The sequence below is a fragment of the Mustela erminea genome, chromosome 5, assembly GCF_009829155.1.
Source record: "Mustela erminea isolate mMusErm1 chromosome 5, mMusErm1.Pri, whole genome shotgun sequence".
NCBI classification, from domain to species: Eukaryota; Metazoa; Chordata; class Mammalia; order Carnivora; family Mustelidae; genus Mustela; species Mustela erminea.
This window is the reverse complement of record NC_045618.1, coordinates 81,804,320-81,820,278: the sequence shown is the minus strand read 5'-3', so window position 1 is coordinate 81,820,278 and position 15,959 is coordinate 81,804,320. Positions and strand designations below refer to the sequence as shown.

Here is a 15,959-nt window from a genome sequence, read left to right as displayed (position 1 = left end):
ACATTGAGATACCATCTTACACCAGTTAGAATGGCCAAAATTAGCAAGACAGGAAACAACATGTGTTGGAGAGGATGTGGAGAAAGGGGAACCCTCTTAAATGGTTGGTGGGAATGCAAGTTGGTGCAGCCTCTTTGGAGAACAGTGTGGAGATTCCTCAAGAAATTAAAAATAGAGCTTCCCTATGACCCTGCAATTTCACTACTGGTTAGTTACCCCAAAGATACAGATGTTGTGAAAAGAAGGGCCATCTGTACCCCAGTGTTTATAGCAGCAATGGCCACGGTCACCAAACTATGGAAAGAACCAAGATGCCTTTCAACGGACAAATGAATAAGGAAGATGTGGTCCATATACACTATGGAATATTATGCCTCCATCAGAAAGGATGAATACCCAACTTTTGTAGCAACATGGACGGGACTGGAAGAGATTATGCTGAGTGAATTAAGTCAAGCAGAGAGAGTCAATTATCATATGGTTTCACTTATTTGTGGAGCATAACAAATAACATGGAGGACATGGGGAGATGGAGAAGAGAAGGGTGTTGAGGGAAATTGGAAGGGGAGGTGAACCATGAGAGATTATGGACTCTGAAAAACAACCTGAGGGTTTTGAAGGGGCAGGGGGTGGGAGGTTGGGGGAACCAGGTGGTGGGTATTAGGGGGCACGTATTGCATGGAGCACTGGGTGTGGTGCAAAAACAATGAATACTGTTACGCTGAAAAGAAATTTAAAAAACAAAAAGAAAGAAAAAGAACTCACAGTAAAACAATTAGGTCAAAATCACTATGGGGAAAGAAAAATAATAATAGTGTATAATTTAAAAAAATAATAATAGGGACGCCTGGGTGGCTCAGTTGGTTGGACGACTGCCTTCGGCTCAGGTCATGATCCCGGAGTCCCGGGATCGAGTCCCGCATCGGGCTCCCAGCTCCATGGGGAGTCTGCTTCGCTCTCTGACCTTCTCCACTCTCTGACCTTCTCCTCGCTCATGCTCTCTCTCACTGTCTCTCTCTCAAATAAATAAATAAAATCTTTAAAAAAAAAAATAAATAAATAAAATAAAATAAAATAAATAAAATAAATCTCTAAAAAAAAAATAATAATAATAATAAAATAATAAATTTTTAAAAAAAAATTGTATTATACACTTTTTTTTGGGTTAAAGATTTTCTTTATTTGAGAAAGAGAGAGTGAGTGAGTGGGGAGGGGCCAAGGGAGAAGGACCAGCAGACTCCCTCTGAGTGTGGAACCTGACAAGGGGCTCCACCCCAGGACCCTGAGATGATGACCTGAGCCAAAGCCAGACACTTGATCAACTACCCAGGCACCCCCTTGAATTGTATACTTTAAATTGGTGAATTATATGGTATGGGAATTCTTTGTCATTAAAGCTGTTTTATAGAAAGTGTAGTGTTCTTTATAGAAAATTCTAAGAATACAGAAAGTATTGTGGGGAAGATAAAAAATAACCCATAATTCGACAACTTAGAGATGGCCAGTGTGTACATTTTGGTTATCTTCTTAGGGCTATTAAACATGGTCTTTATACTTACTTATGTGATAAGTTATATTTTTCCAAAACATTTCTTTCCAACTTCTTTTAGCTAATTTTTGTTTGTTTGTTGTTTTTTCCCAGAGCCAAATGTTCTAGCTGGCACTTTAGTTGCACATACAGATGCTGTCTGGGGTCTTGCTTACAGTGGCATAAAAAATCAATTACTGTCTTGTTCAGCAGATGGCACTGTTAGGTTATGGAATCCACAAGAAAAATTGCCATGTATTTGCACTTACAATGGAGACAAGGGTAAGTAAATTTTGCCCTATTAAAAAAAAGCTGGTTTTTTTTTTTTTTTAACTTGGAAATAGGAATGACAAAGCAAATGATTTACTATTCCTCTGTTACTCTGAGATAATGAAATAATTTTATAAAGCTTGTGGTGATCTTTGTACTCCTAGTCATTTTTTATAAACAAGAAAGGAGTTTTGCAAGTATATTCTATAGTTTGGTGCTTTTTGACCTTTTCCAGGACATGTCCTATTTAAAAAATAAAGCTCTCTGTAATAGTGAAATAGTAGACAAATGAGGCTGTTCATAGGAACAACATGAGGGCCTCCACTTTCTGTAGTTGCCTGCCCAGAAAGATTGAAGGGATCATAGTCTTAAGGATATGTAATATGTAAGATCACATTGATGAGAAGTATCATAATCATTGAATTAGCACCCTTAAGTGGGAAGTACAGACTGAATTACAGGTAGAATTTCAGGTGTTTTCCTGTCAAAGGAAGCTGTAAGCAATTTGCTTTTTGATACCATTTACTTATATACATATGTTTGTATACTGGTATTAGACATGTTTTCAAGGCATTTTTAAGTTATTTTAAAAATCAGACCTTTTATTTTTATTAAAAACTGTTTTATCTTAAAGCATTTTAGATAAATAGTATACACTTATTTTGTAGGATCTCTTAGATACCTTAGTGATTCTACTAATTTTTCAATTACCCAAACTTTTGAGGTAAAAATTTATTTAGACATTTATTGCTTACTTCATTTAATTTATTGCTTGACACTCTGGATTTTACCTAGTTGTGCATTAATCTGGCCATTTGAATATTAAAGACAGAAATTGCTGCTGAGGACATGGTAGGATGGTACTGCATCAGTGAATTCCAGATCCAGGCTTTATTTTCACAGATCCAAAATTCCAACTTGTGTGAGCTACTTGATAAGGCTTATAGGTCTCAAACAGGTGCAGTCTCCCAAGATAGTGATTGAGAATGCTAATTTATCATTTTACATTTAAAAAAATGAAATAACTTCTGTACGTATCTCATAATTTTGAGCCCCCTAATTGTAGTTTTCTTACACTGTTAAATAGAGTGTTCTAACAACTAAAAATAATTGAGGGAAAGTTACCTGTTATATCTCACTATCCTAATGTAATTGTTCTCTTTTTCATTATTGACATTATTTCAGGAATACTTGAATTCCTTTTTCTTATTAGTGAAGCAGGGATTTCTAAATTGTTTTTACATGGGATCTCTTTGGGCTTCTTTTCAGAGCATGGAATACCTACATCGGTTGACTTTATAGGCTGTGATCCAGCTCATATGGTGACCTCTTTCAACACTGGTAGTACAATAATTTATGATTTAGAAACATCACAATCATTGGTGATGCTTTCATCACAGATAGATTCTGGTAAGTTTTCATAGGTTTCTTTGAAACCTTAAAAAAGATTATTACAGGGGTGCCTGGGTGGCTCAGTGATTTAAAGCCTCTGCCTTTGGCTAAGGTCATGATCCCAGGGTTCTGGGATCCAGCCCCACATCGGGCTCTCTGCTCAGTGGGAGCCTGCTTCCTCCTCTCTCTCTGCCTGCCTCTCTGTCTGCTTGTGATCTCTGTCTGTCAAATAAATAAATAAAATCTTTTAAAAGATTATTATACAATAGAGGGTAATCTTTTAAGTTTTATATTTTGACTTTTTGAATTTATGATGGAAAAAGTTTCAGTACATTATAGGTATATTTATTTACATTGTTTTTGCAATTTTCTCAAATTATGCTTAAAAGCTTGGAGAAACATTTAAGGGACAGAGAACATAAGAGCAATGTAAGTGTGAAAGCACGGGAAATAATTTTAAAGTTTTAATGGAAATACATGTGAAAGAGGAACTAATATAAGCCTGAGGAAAGCATCTTCCATCTTTATTAATTATGAATGGCCAGTGTTGCTAGTGTAGACTGATTTGTGCTTTACAGTTTATTTAAATAGGGCTCCAAATAAGGCCCATGCATTGTAATTGATTGATAATGTGTCTCAGGTATCTTCTTATTTGTAGGTTCCCCCTCCATCTCTTCTTTTTTCCCTTGAATTTTTTGATTGAAGAAATTAAATCATTTATCCATCATTTATCAGTCACTTATCAAATTGAATCATTTATCAACCTGTAGTCTCCACAGTGTGGATTTTGCTGCTCTCATCCTTGTGTGCTTTCTCTTTTCATTTTATTTCCTATAAATAGAGGAGGCTTATTCAAATTCAGGTTTAATATTTTTATTTGTCTTCATTATAAAGTTTTTCAGTGTTTTTGGCAAGACGACTTTATAGTAATTTGTGAGCTTTTATCAGAAATAAATATTGTCTGGTTGTTTATATTTTTCTTACGTTTTCAATCTTAATGATCATTGCCTAGGTCCATTAATTCATTAATTCTGTTGAAGAATGATTTTTCTAATTCTTTCCTTCCTTCTTCACTTAATATCTAGAATATTTCTGTAAAAAAGGAACACCCCTCATCAATCATTTGATTAACCTGGAGTTAGTGGTTATAAGTGAAGGGGAAGATCAGTTATTGATCCCTTCCCCACTTGATCAGTTTTCAAAGTAATGAGGTGGTTTCCTAGCATTACCCAAAGGTGACTTTTGAGTCTTTTGGGTGTTTTATTACCATTATAATCTATAATCTATAATAAACGTATCTCATGTGTTTCAGTCTGTTGCAGGTGTTACCTTTATCACTCCTCAGATCGTTTCATCTTTAGCCAGTGGGAGCTTATTCAGGTTTTGCTCTTGAGTCCTTTTGACATGACTCTGCTAATCATTGATAACTTTCTTACTTTCTGATATGGCAAGATGTTTTGTGTTCCTCTTGTTCATTTTGTGCCCCAGACTGAAATCTTGTACTTCTCTAAGGAGCCATGGTTTCTTTTAGTGGAAAATGGCATTTATAGACTATAATATAGGTGCAAGGCTTTTGGGTTGGTGCCCTAGATTTTATGGCTCTTGAATTGCTTGTTGGTTTGGGCTTCTTCAGTGGACAGAGCTGGAAATGCATTTTTAAAAAATAAAAAGAACGATAGATTCATACAAATACAAATACTTCCCATTCAAATTGAGATTTATGTTTTTGCTTTTTACCTCATCTTAATCATGCTGAAACTCTTGGTTGTCAGCAGAATCATCATCATCATCATCATCTCTTTTTTTATTTATTCCACAGTATAGATAGAGTCATCTCAAAATAATAAAAATGACACCACCACCAGTAGTTTGATTACTGATAATAGTTTCATATGAATGGTGCATTCCATTTGGGATGGGACATCTAATTATTCTGCTTTCAAGTCACTTGAAGTGGTTCATTTCTTTGTGTTTATACCTCAGTTGGACATGCAGTTAAACTCATTTGTTTAATTTTACTTTTCCTTTTGTGTGTGTGTGTGTATGACTGCCTTTAAAAAATCATTTTATAATTATTTAAACCATTTAAATGGCTTCATGGTCAAATCAAATCTCAAACAAAATTAGTCAAAGAAGTGTCTTTCCTGGCATCTTTTCAACTCTAGTCCCTTTCTCCCTTTCACACAGGTAATGTGTCTGAGTTAAGTGTTCTTGTATGTATGTGGAATGACTGATGTAGTTAAAATCTAATAAATTTTGATGATATTTTTCCACTAGTTTTGATCCCTTTAGTTTATTCCTCGTCTCTAGTAAAAAATTAAGAACTTGGTAGCAGAGAAAGGTTTCATTCCTAAGAACATTAATTCCTATTCTTTGTGGTTTTTTGTGAGTGTGGGTAGGATGGGGGTTGTTCCTTGCAAACATCTAATTTTTACTTGCAAGCAAATTTATTCATTAAATGCTTGTAATTCATTTATGGACTGTTTATTTAGAGTAATGATTACTGTGGCTCTTTTAAAATTCTAAACCACCTATACTGACAGTCTGCATTAAAATATTCCTAATTTTTCCTTGAGTTTAGTGCTGTCCATATTATAGGACATGATAGCTTACACTAACATTTTTTAAGAAACTGTATCTCTCGGGACGCCTGGGTGGCTCAGTGGGTTAAAGCCTCTGCCTTTGGCTCAGGTCATGATTCCAGGGTCCTGGGATCGAGCCCCACATTGGGCTCTCTGTTCAGCAGGGAGCCTGCCTCCCCCTCTCTCTCTGCCTGCCTCTCTGCCTACTTGTGATCTCTGTCTGTCAAATAGATAAATAAAATCTTAAAAACAACAACAACAAAAAAAAAACTATCTCTCCAGAGCTCTAGTTTTAGTTTTCAGATTTTTCTTTTATACAAATGCTTTAATTTTTTAATGATTCCTATTTCTTGATAAGCTTAAAAAGGCTATCAGCCAGGGTTGCCTGGGTGGCTCAGTCTGTTAAGCATCTGCCTTCAGCTCAGGTCATGATCCCAGGGTCCTGGGATCAAGCCCCATGTTGGGTTCCCTGCTTAGTGGGACTCAGTGAGGAGTCTTCTTCCTCGTCCTTCTCCCTTTGCTCTTCTTCTCCTGCTGGTGTTCTCTCTCTCTCAAATAAAATCTTAAAAAGAAAAAAAAGGGCTGTCATCCAAATTTTAATCGAAAGCTTGAACTTCAGTGCATTTTCTTCCTTTATTTTTCAGGTTTACAATCCAGTAATCACATTAACAGAGTAGTAAGTCATCCCACACTTCCTGTTACAATAACTGCTCATGAAGATAGACACATCAAATTTTTTGACAATAAAACGGGTAAGTAGGTTGTCGTATATTCTTCTTAGTCTTAGTAAATTTGAGATGATCAAAAATGGTATTCTTTTTATGTTAGACATGCTGACTTTTTGCCTTAAAAATTGCCAAGTTGAACTATTTCAACTCATATTTTTGCTTTACTTAATGTAGTACACTTACATGGTAAGTTCTGTCCTTAAGTCTATATAATACTTTGCCTACCAGTTATGTTTTTCTCCATTTCATGTTAAATATAAATCCATCCATTTGAAATTTCTTCTTCATATTCTGTTGTGAAAGGTCTCTTTCTGGGGTTTAATATTTCAGATATGCTCTTAGAATTATTCCTCAGGAGATGAAATGATGAAATAGTGGAAATTGTTAATTGTTATTTTCCCTCAATTTCTTATTGTGAGGAAACTTACCAGTTATATAGAAGTCCAATTAAATTTTAATTTGGCCTTAGGGTTGTTTTTTCTTAATGACCTCTGTTTCATCTTTCCTTAGAATACCACATAAAATACTATTGGTGCTCAGTTAGGCTCTTTTGAGAAGCTAAAACCAGGGGTATTGAAGGATTTCCAAGTAAGAAACCTAAAAGTTAATTGCAGCATTATTGCAGGGCAACAGATTGTCAAGCAAGACAACTAAGCAGAACTACAGATTTCTCTTTGATATCTCATTCATTCAAGAAGGCTCCACGCCAAACGTGAGCTTTAAACTCATGACCCTAAGATCAAGAGTCAGATGCTCTGTTAACTGAGCCAGCCAGGTGCCCCTCTACAGATTTCTCTCTGAAGGTTATGTAGGATGTGGTTATAATTATTAATCTTTAGAGTCTTAAACTAAGTCCCCATGTTCAGGTAACACACTAATGGACAGATTCCTTTTAACTCAGTAGAAGTTGAGAAGAGAGTGGATATTTACAGTCTGTATCTCAAAGGAAAGAAGATTCATATTTGTATGAAAATTCTCATTTTAGCACCTTCTCAAAACAATTCTATGAACATTTTTATGAAGCCTCATTGTCTTCCTTTGCTGCAAGCACAGAGATAATTTCCTTTGTATTTCTGAAAAGATTTTTTAGATTAACTATTGGAGATTTACATTTAGGTTTGTAAGGGGAGGGTCAGGAATTTTAGTAGTTGTATTAACAGCAAAGTGTGAGTCTCTAGAGCTGTTTTATTGGCAGAAATCAAGAAAATGGTAATAACATTTTATTTAATAACAAGTAGCATATATATGTATAACTTATATGTGATATATGTAAGTAGAACAGTCTTACAGATTGTTTAAAAATTCTACCAATTTATTCTTTCTGTTAATTAGCCTAGTTACCTTCTCTGTAATGTAAAGACAAAGCAATAGGCTCTTAACAATTGAAACAGTCTTTCTAAATCCATCTCACTTCCTACATAGGTACATACACATAACAACATTGAGTTAAACTGTAAATTGTAGTCAGGTATACTGTTTCTAAAGAAACTTATCCCTGAAAATTGGTAATTCATTTAAATGTGATAAACTAGAATATTTTCATAGCTGGTCTAGTGTTGACAGCTAAGTTTTTAATAGAGTATTATTTTGTCAAGTGACTGTTGTATTTATTGAATTTTTTAATCTGAAAAATAGAAATTGATACTGTAGATGAATTCAATGAATTCTAAGATTTTAACAAAAAGATTATATTTAGCTTTTGTATTCTGCATGGCACTGGCTGCTGTCATGTATAAGATGTGGTTTCTCTTCTCTGCGAGCTTATCATTGTTTCGGGAAAATAGGACACGTGTCTCTGTGTGTGTGCATGTGCACTCATATTGCAGTAAGATGAGTCATGCTAGATAAAGGAGTCTTCATAGTGAGGGTTTGATCTTTTCCTTGAAGAAATGGTAAGTTTTATTGTTTGTGTGTGTGTGTGCTTGTTTTTAAGTGAAGAAGGTAGTGGGAAACTCCAGTGGGCCTATTTTGAGTAGAGGCAGCATGGTGGTAGGAACGTGGGCTGGAACAAAAGTATCTTATAGATAAAGCTAAAGAGGTAAGTTTGAAGAAGGGAAATAGAAACCGTTGAGGAGAACTTCTCAGCACCAGGCTAAGAATAATGGATTTTTGTTTATGCTGTATACTGTGAAAACCACTTAAGATATTTGAGCAGGGGTTTATAAAATTGGTTTAAAAAGATTATTTAAATTGTATTACCTGGTAGATCTTTGACTTTAAAGAATTTGTAATTTCAGTTTCTACTGTTCTGGAGAGATATTAAGGGCTCATGATTTTTTTAAATTTTGGTAGAGGTACAAATTTGAGTTGCATGTACCGTGCCTGAGAAACTTAGCTAGTGATGGTGAGTTTAGAAAAAGGTATACAAGTGAGGGATATGGAAGAGTTGGAGATGGAAGATCCTGAATTTGTTGTGGACTCATTCATTTGGCACACTTTATTGTCCACCATATCCCTGACATAGTTTTCAGCTGTTACATTCAGTTTCCTGAATAGAACAGACAAAATGTCTGGTCCTCTTATGTCTGGTCTGCATTTTTAAAAAAATATCTATTTTGTCTCCCATTTCATAGAGTCTCACAATATTGATTACCCAAGTCAGAGGGCTTAAGGTGTCAGAGAGGCAAGCACAGACTGCGTGTATTCTCTGTTTCCCCCCGTTATAGGAAGCGTTAACTTTGGTCAGTGAAGAGAGGTAGTAACAGAAACATGGGGCAAAAGTGAAATTGGCTAAATGGGAGAAGCCACAAGTATATGTTGCTAAAGACAGAGTCCTAACTCTCAGGAAGTGTCAGAAGTTTTGTGACTTCTGTGGTCACCAGTGGAAGCCCAACGTCCAACTTAGTTCAGCATTCTACTTCTTTATTCCTGTGTAATCTGAAGGAGTCATTTAAATTTTAAAGTGACCTTCTGACTGTGTGGAGAGGAAGGGTTGACTCTCAATTGACTTAGCATGTCATAGGGTTAATTTAGTGCCCAGACAGGAGAACTGGAGGCAAACTGGGCAAACTATAGTAAGTACCCTTGAAGAAGTGAGTAAATCTGCTTTTTGGATGAAAGAATTCTTTGGTTTAAGACATGTTACATGCATCCTGCATCTCATTCTCAGGAGAGAAGTTGGAACTAGATTTGTGAATTAAGAGTTACCATCATAGATAATGACATTTTAAAGGAAGCTAATGATGCTTGGTATTTTTTTTTTTTAAGATTTTATTTATTTATTTGACAGAGAGACATCACAAGTAGGCAGAGAGGCAGGCAGAGAGAGAGAGGAGGAAGCAGGCTCCTGCTGAGCAGAGAGCCCGATGTGGGACTCGATCCCAGGACCCTGAGATCATGACCTGAGCCAAAGGCAGCGGCTTAACCCACTGAGCCACCCAGGCACCCTGATGCTTGGTATTTAACCTCTGATGATTTGAGATTATTGTCCTGGAGACCAACTATTCATGCTTGGATTTTTTATAGGAATGTTGGGAGGAATGGATTCTAAATTTTTTTTTTTAAAGATTTTATTTATTTATTTGACAGAGATCACAAGTAGGCAGAGAGAGAGGGAAGCAGGCTCCCTGCTGAGCAGAGAACCCAATGTGGGGCTCCATCCCAGGACCCTGGGACCATGACCTGAGCTGAAGGCAGAGGCTTTAACCCACTGAGCCACCCAGGCGCCCCAGATTCTAGATTTCTGATGAGTTATGTTAGACTACGCATTTAAAGATAGTATGTTGAATGATTCTTTTGTTCTTCAAGGTAGCAAAGAAGAATCTCAAATTATTCTGTTAGTATTAGTGAGAAACAGACAAATGTGGTTTGAAATGATGAGAGACTAATTCTGTACTTAACTGATGACATTAGTATTGCCAGAAAGTGATAGGACCTTTTATGTTTACAGAGTAACTTTTGCACATTTGATTATGTTGTGGTTTTATAAGCAGGCTAGGAGCTGTAGCAAACAATGAAAGTAGATCTAGTTCATGTCCCATTGTGGAATGTCATCAGGGGACCAAAAACGTGGCACATGATTCTAACTAGAATTCTGAAGAAGGCCTCTCATTAGGAGCAACACAGACATTTGAGTAGTAAAGACTCATTGCTGAATGAAAGGGGAGGTAATTTTAGAAATACCAGTATTCGCTATTTTATTCCCTTCTTGGATGAATCAGTTTATGATACTGCTTTTCATCCACCAAAGGCATATATTGCCAGTGCAGAGGCCGATCCTCTTGTCCCCGAGGTATTTATGCAACATAACTTTGTACTTATAACTTTTTTAACTTGCCATTAAATCCCATTTTCCAGAATATTGTTTTTGCTACTGTCTGGGGAAATCTAGAATACTTTCTCTAATTTACTCTCACCCCTCCTCCCTTTCTTATTTCTGATTTATAAAATGATTGACATTTCAAAGGATAAATGAATCTGATAATAGAATCTTTAGTTAGGAATATATCTAGTGATTTATTTATTAGTAACCCTATATATGAAATAACCTCTACATCTCTTAATGAGAGAGATTTTTTTCTATATTTAGTTTAATTCCACTTTATATGATCTTGAGCCTTTGATGCAACCATGTAGTCATTATGTTTTCCACTGCCTGCCAGGTACTGTCAGATGCGTGTCACACAGATGTCTTTAGGAATAACTGGGAAAGTTCTGCATTAGATTTCAAATTCTCTTTTAAAAAGTTATTACAGGCATATCTCTGTGGTTCAGTTTCATACCACTTCAGTAAAGCTCATTTGTCACTAAAGTATGTCAAATGAATTTTGGTTTCCCAGTGTATATAAAAGTTGTGTTTGTACCATACTGTTGTCTACTAAGGGTGCAATAGCATTGTGTCTAAAAAACCCAAATGTATGTACCTTAATTAACGAATGTTTATTGCAAAAAAATTGCTAACTGTTGCTTAGCTTTCACCAATTTGGAGGCACTCATCACAGATCACCATGACAAATAAAATAATAATGAAAAGGTTTTCAATATTGAAGAATTACCAAAATGTGATGGAGACACAAAGTGAGCAAATGCTGTTGGAAAATGGTGCCAGTAGATTGTTCAACACAAGGTTGCTACAGATCTTCATTTTGTAAAAAAAAAAAACAAAAAAAAAAAAACCCAAAAACCTTTAGTATCTTTGAAGCACAATAAAGTGTAAGGTATACCTGTGGGTACTGGGTGAACCTTGAAAACTGTGACCCAAAAAAAAAAAAAAAAAAGTGACAGAAGGCAGACACAAAAAGCCACATGATATTGTATGATTTCAGCTGTATGAAGCATCCAGAATAGGCCAAATCATAGTGAGAGAAAGCAGATTAGTGGTAACCAGGGACTTGGGGGAAGGGAGCTATAGGGAGTGACTGCTTAATGGGTACGGGTTTCCTTTTGCAGTGATGAAAATGTTCTGAACTGGATAATGGTGATGGTTGCATATCATTGCGAATGTTCTAAAAGCCACTGAATGATACCTTCCCAAATGGTTAAAATGGTAAATTTTATGTTACATGTATTTTACCACAGTAAAAAATATATTGCTATAATGATTGTCTCTTTTATGTTGATGCTATATTATGGTTTCTGATCTCACAAGTTAGTAACTCTTTGTGAAAATTTTATCTTCTGTGTTATGTTTTATTTAGGTAAAATGATCCATTCTATGGTAGCTCATTTGGATGCTGTTACAAGTCTAGCAGTAGATCCTAATGGAATCTACCTGATGTCTGGAAGTAAGTCTGAACTTACTGTACTGCCACAAGCTTTATAAAAGAATTGTTACTCAATAATGTACTTTATTTGTTCTTTTATTACAGGCCATGACTGTTCTATTAGATTGTGGAATTTGGACAGCAAGACATGTGTGCAAGAAATAACAGCACATAGGAAGAAATTAGATGAATCGATTTATGATGTTGCTTTCCATCCATCAAAAGCATATATTGCCAGTGCAGGAGCTGATGCCCTTGCTAAAGTATTTGTGTGAATCAACAAAAACTCACATCTTAGCAAATTTGCTTGGACAAAAAGAGGGTCTGCATCACTGCCATCTGAAAGGTTACTGATATGACACTACATGTGATCTGCTTGGTTGAAAGCTATTCAAGGCAGGCATAAATTGATGGAAATCACATCTTAATGTCAGGCTCATTAATTTAATTGTAATTACTGTATCTTGTGGGACAAATAAAAAGGACTCCATTATTTGTGGCCTGTACTGGATATGAACTGAGCGTATGTCTGTTTTTTAGGTATCTTTAAGCCAATGTGGAGTCTGATCTTACAAAAGACTTTTATTTTGGACTCTGTGTGCTGCCTTAGGGTTAGGAATGTGGTGCTCTTGTTGGGGGGGAAGTGAGCTCCAAGAGTAGCTTTTTTTCATCTCTTAGTGATTTTTCTGTTTATCAGTTGAATGCCACAGATTCCCTTTTAAACTTATTTTGCTTTAAAAAAAAAAAAAAAGAAAATTTAACTTAAAATATTTTAGCATTAGTTGCACAAAATGTTTGGATAAAATTCTAGTTTTTATAAGTCTTTTTATATATTTAGCCTGTCACAACAGTGCTCAAGATTGTATTGAAGTTTTTCTGCATTATACAACCCTAAAACACAGAGATCTCACTGACCCGCTGCCGTGTAACCACACTTTTTCCTTCTTTTGCCTAATACAGCTCAGCTAAGTCCTTCCATAAAGATGCTAAATCACCTTCATCATCACATAATTGTCTTCATATACCAAGGACTATTAAGTGTATTAAAATGAAACAGTGGGGTTTAATACTCCAAATGAACTCTTTAAAAAGAAAAAAAAAACTAATCTTGGCATCCTATCACTATGTGATATTTTGTACATCTTACTGTATTTACAAGTTTATTTATCAAGGATTATCCATCTTGCTAATAGCCTATTATTTATTTCACTTTTTGTTGATCTTTATATCCTTTTATTAATGTGCTAAAGGAACCTGTATATCTATTTTGGAACTCTTTGAATAGTCTAAAATAGACTAAAAATTGAATATTTTATAGTTTAAGTTACAAACCAATGTGATTTCCCCCATATGCATATCTTGGTTTACCATGATTCCAAACAAAAACTATCTTGTTTAAAAATATTTGGAGTAAAATTTTATTTGCATTACAAATAGGATACAAAAATAGTTGAATCAGGATACAGAAATCTGCTGTGTTTGGATTAGTTATCCCTGTTTTATTTTTTCAGATGTGCTTAATTTTATGGTGTAACTAAAGATTTTGTTTGTGTAATGCATGATTAAGACAATAAAGTATTTTTTCTAGTCTTCCAAAAACTTTTCTGATCAGTTTGCGAGTTTTGATGAGTTTTGTAAGGTTTTTGTTTTACAAACTATGAATCAGCAAATTTTTAAGATTGTACCACATAGCAAACGTACAGCTGTTGAAAAATAATGTATATAAAATGCATATAATAAATATTAAATTGTGTACCTGTATGTTACTATTGGCTACATTATTTTGTGTTGATTAATAAAGTGCAATACTTTACTCTCCATCATTAAACTAGGAAATGGAGATGATTTCTCAGTGAGTCCTTCATTTTTATGCTGTTCTATTAAACTTCGTATTGCTTATTGAGACTCTAATTAAAGATTAGGACAGTTAACACTATTAAGAATGACTTTCTACGTATTTCACCCCATTTGGGAATCTTAAAAAGTCTTCTATTAAAGTAAGTTAGATAATTCACTATAACCAAAAAAAAGAAAAAGTAGAGATCCAGTATTAAATAATTTCCTTAAGTTGTTTTTTTTTTTTTTCCCCATTTGACAGAGAAAGCGAGAGGGAATACAAGCAGGGGAAGAGGGAGAGGGAGAAACAGGCTTCCCATGGAGCAAGGAGCCAGATGTAGGGCTTGATCCCATGACCTGAGCTGAAGGCAAATGCTTAATGACTTAGCCACCCAGGTGCCCCTTAAATGTTCTGTTTATGAAATCTGGATTTCAGTTAATAGTGTTGTCATTCCTATCTAGCCATACCTATTTCCACAAAAAAGCAAAGCAGAGAATAAACTGCATTACTCAATTAAAAGTTGTTCTTATAAATAATAAGTATCTTGAAACTTTTTCTTTCAACAAGGTAATATCCTTTTTTGAAGAAAATTGGAAATGGAATTAGAGGGTAACAAAACTTAAGTAGCAAAATTCTGTCTAAATTATTAGTGCAAAAAAATTACATTGTGTGTACATTGAGAAACTTTTCTACATAATACAAGTGTCAATTTTAGTCATTGCTGGTGAAATACTAAATTTTTCACAATTTTCTTGAAGTGATAGATATTTTGTTTTCTGAAGATTCAACTTAATGAACAAAGTAAAAGGCATATTTTCTCCTTTTTTATTTTTCTCCTTAGTTTTTGGAAATAGTTTTTCCAAAGGTAGTATGGTTTCCGGCAGCTATTCCAAACTGATGCGTTACTGTTTAACTGAAATGTGATTGTCATCATCGCAGAGCATAAACATTCACCTCTTGGGATGTATTAAAACTGAAATGAATAAAAATTACTATAGATGTTTATTTTTCTCTTCTCTACTTTGGTTGTATTCTTCTCTCCAGTGTTAAATGTTTGGAAGAGACTAAAGGATGCAAAAAGAGAAAGTCTTTCTTTGTGTGCTCCCTTTTGTGACTTATAGGAAATTATGTAGACTGATTTGACTATGAAATGGTGCTTTTTAAAGTTTAAGAATATATATATTTTTAAAGATTTTATTTATTTATTTGACAGAGAGAAATCACAAGTAGATGGAGAGGCAGGCAGAGAAAGAGAGGGAAGCAGGCTCCCCGCTGAGCAGAGAGCCCGATGCGGGACTCCATCCCAGGACCCTGAGATCATGACCTGAGCCGAAGCTAGCGGCTTAACCCACTGAGCCACCCAGGCGTCCCTAAGAATATTTTTGTATACAAATGTTAATCTGTTGACTTTCTCAGTATTTAATCATAATCTGCCCTTTTCATACTTTATTTTTGTGTAATTTTCTCATATTTCAATGTTTGTTATCCACTAACAACCAGTACCTCATTTAACACCTTAAATGTTATAAAAAGCCTAGCATATTTGAAATTTAGGCATGCCTGCTAAAGTTGGATTGTAATACATCTTTTTAAAAATCCTTTTACTTAACTTTTTTTTTTAATATTTTATTTATTTATTTGACAGACAGAGATCACAAGTAGGCAGAGAGGCAGACAGAGAGAGAGAGGAGGAAGCAGGCTCCCTATGGAGCAGAGAGCCCGATGCGGGGCTCAATCCCAGGACCCTGGGATCATGAGCTGAGCTGAAGGCAGAGGCTTTAACCCACTGAGCCACCCAGGCACCCTTAGTTAATGCTTTATCTTGTTTACTGACACAAAATAATTGATAGTAACTTGACAGAGTGGTCATTTCTGCTCTTAGTGTTTAAATCAATCAGAGTGTTAGTTTCCCTGGTTACA

General features: G+C 35.2%; 1 protein-coding gene across 3 annotated transcripts in view; it reads left to right on the top strand.

The window, feature by feature from the left end:
* The window catches only part of STRN3 (striatin 3), a 114,087-nt gene extending 100,057 nt beyond the window's left edge, over nt 1-14,030 (top strand). For all 3 annotated transcript variants that reach the window (XM_032341481.1, XM_032341479.1, XM_032341480.1), the window contains 5 exons: nt 1,643-1,810; nt 3,068-3,208; nt 6,417-6,524; nt 12,137-12,223; nt 12,308-14,030. In XM_032341481.1, the coding sequence (XP_032197372.1) occupies nt 1,643-1,810; nt 3,068-3,208; nt 6,417-6,524; nt 12,137-12,223; nt 12,308-12,477 (674 nt within the window). In that variant the 3' untranslated portion in view covers nt 12,478-14,030. The remainder of the gene's footprint in view (nt 1-1,642; nt 1,811-3,067; nt 3,209-6,416; nt 6,525-12,136; nt 12,224-12,307) is intronic.
* Nucleotides 14,031-15,959: the final 1,929 nt, after the last annotated feature.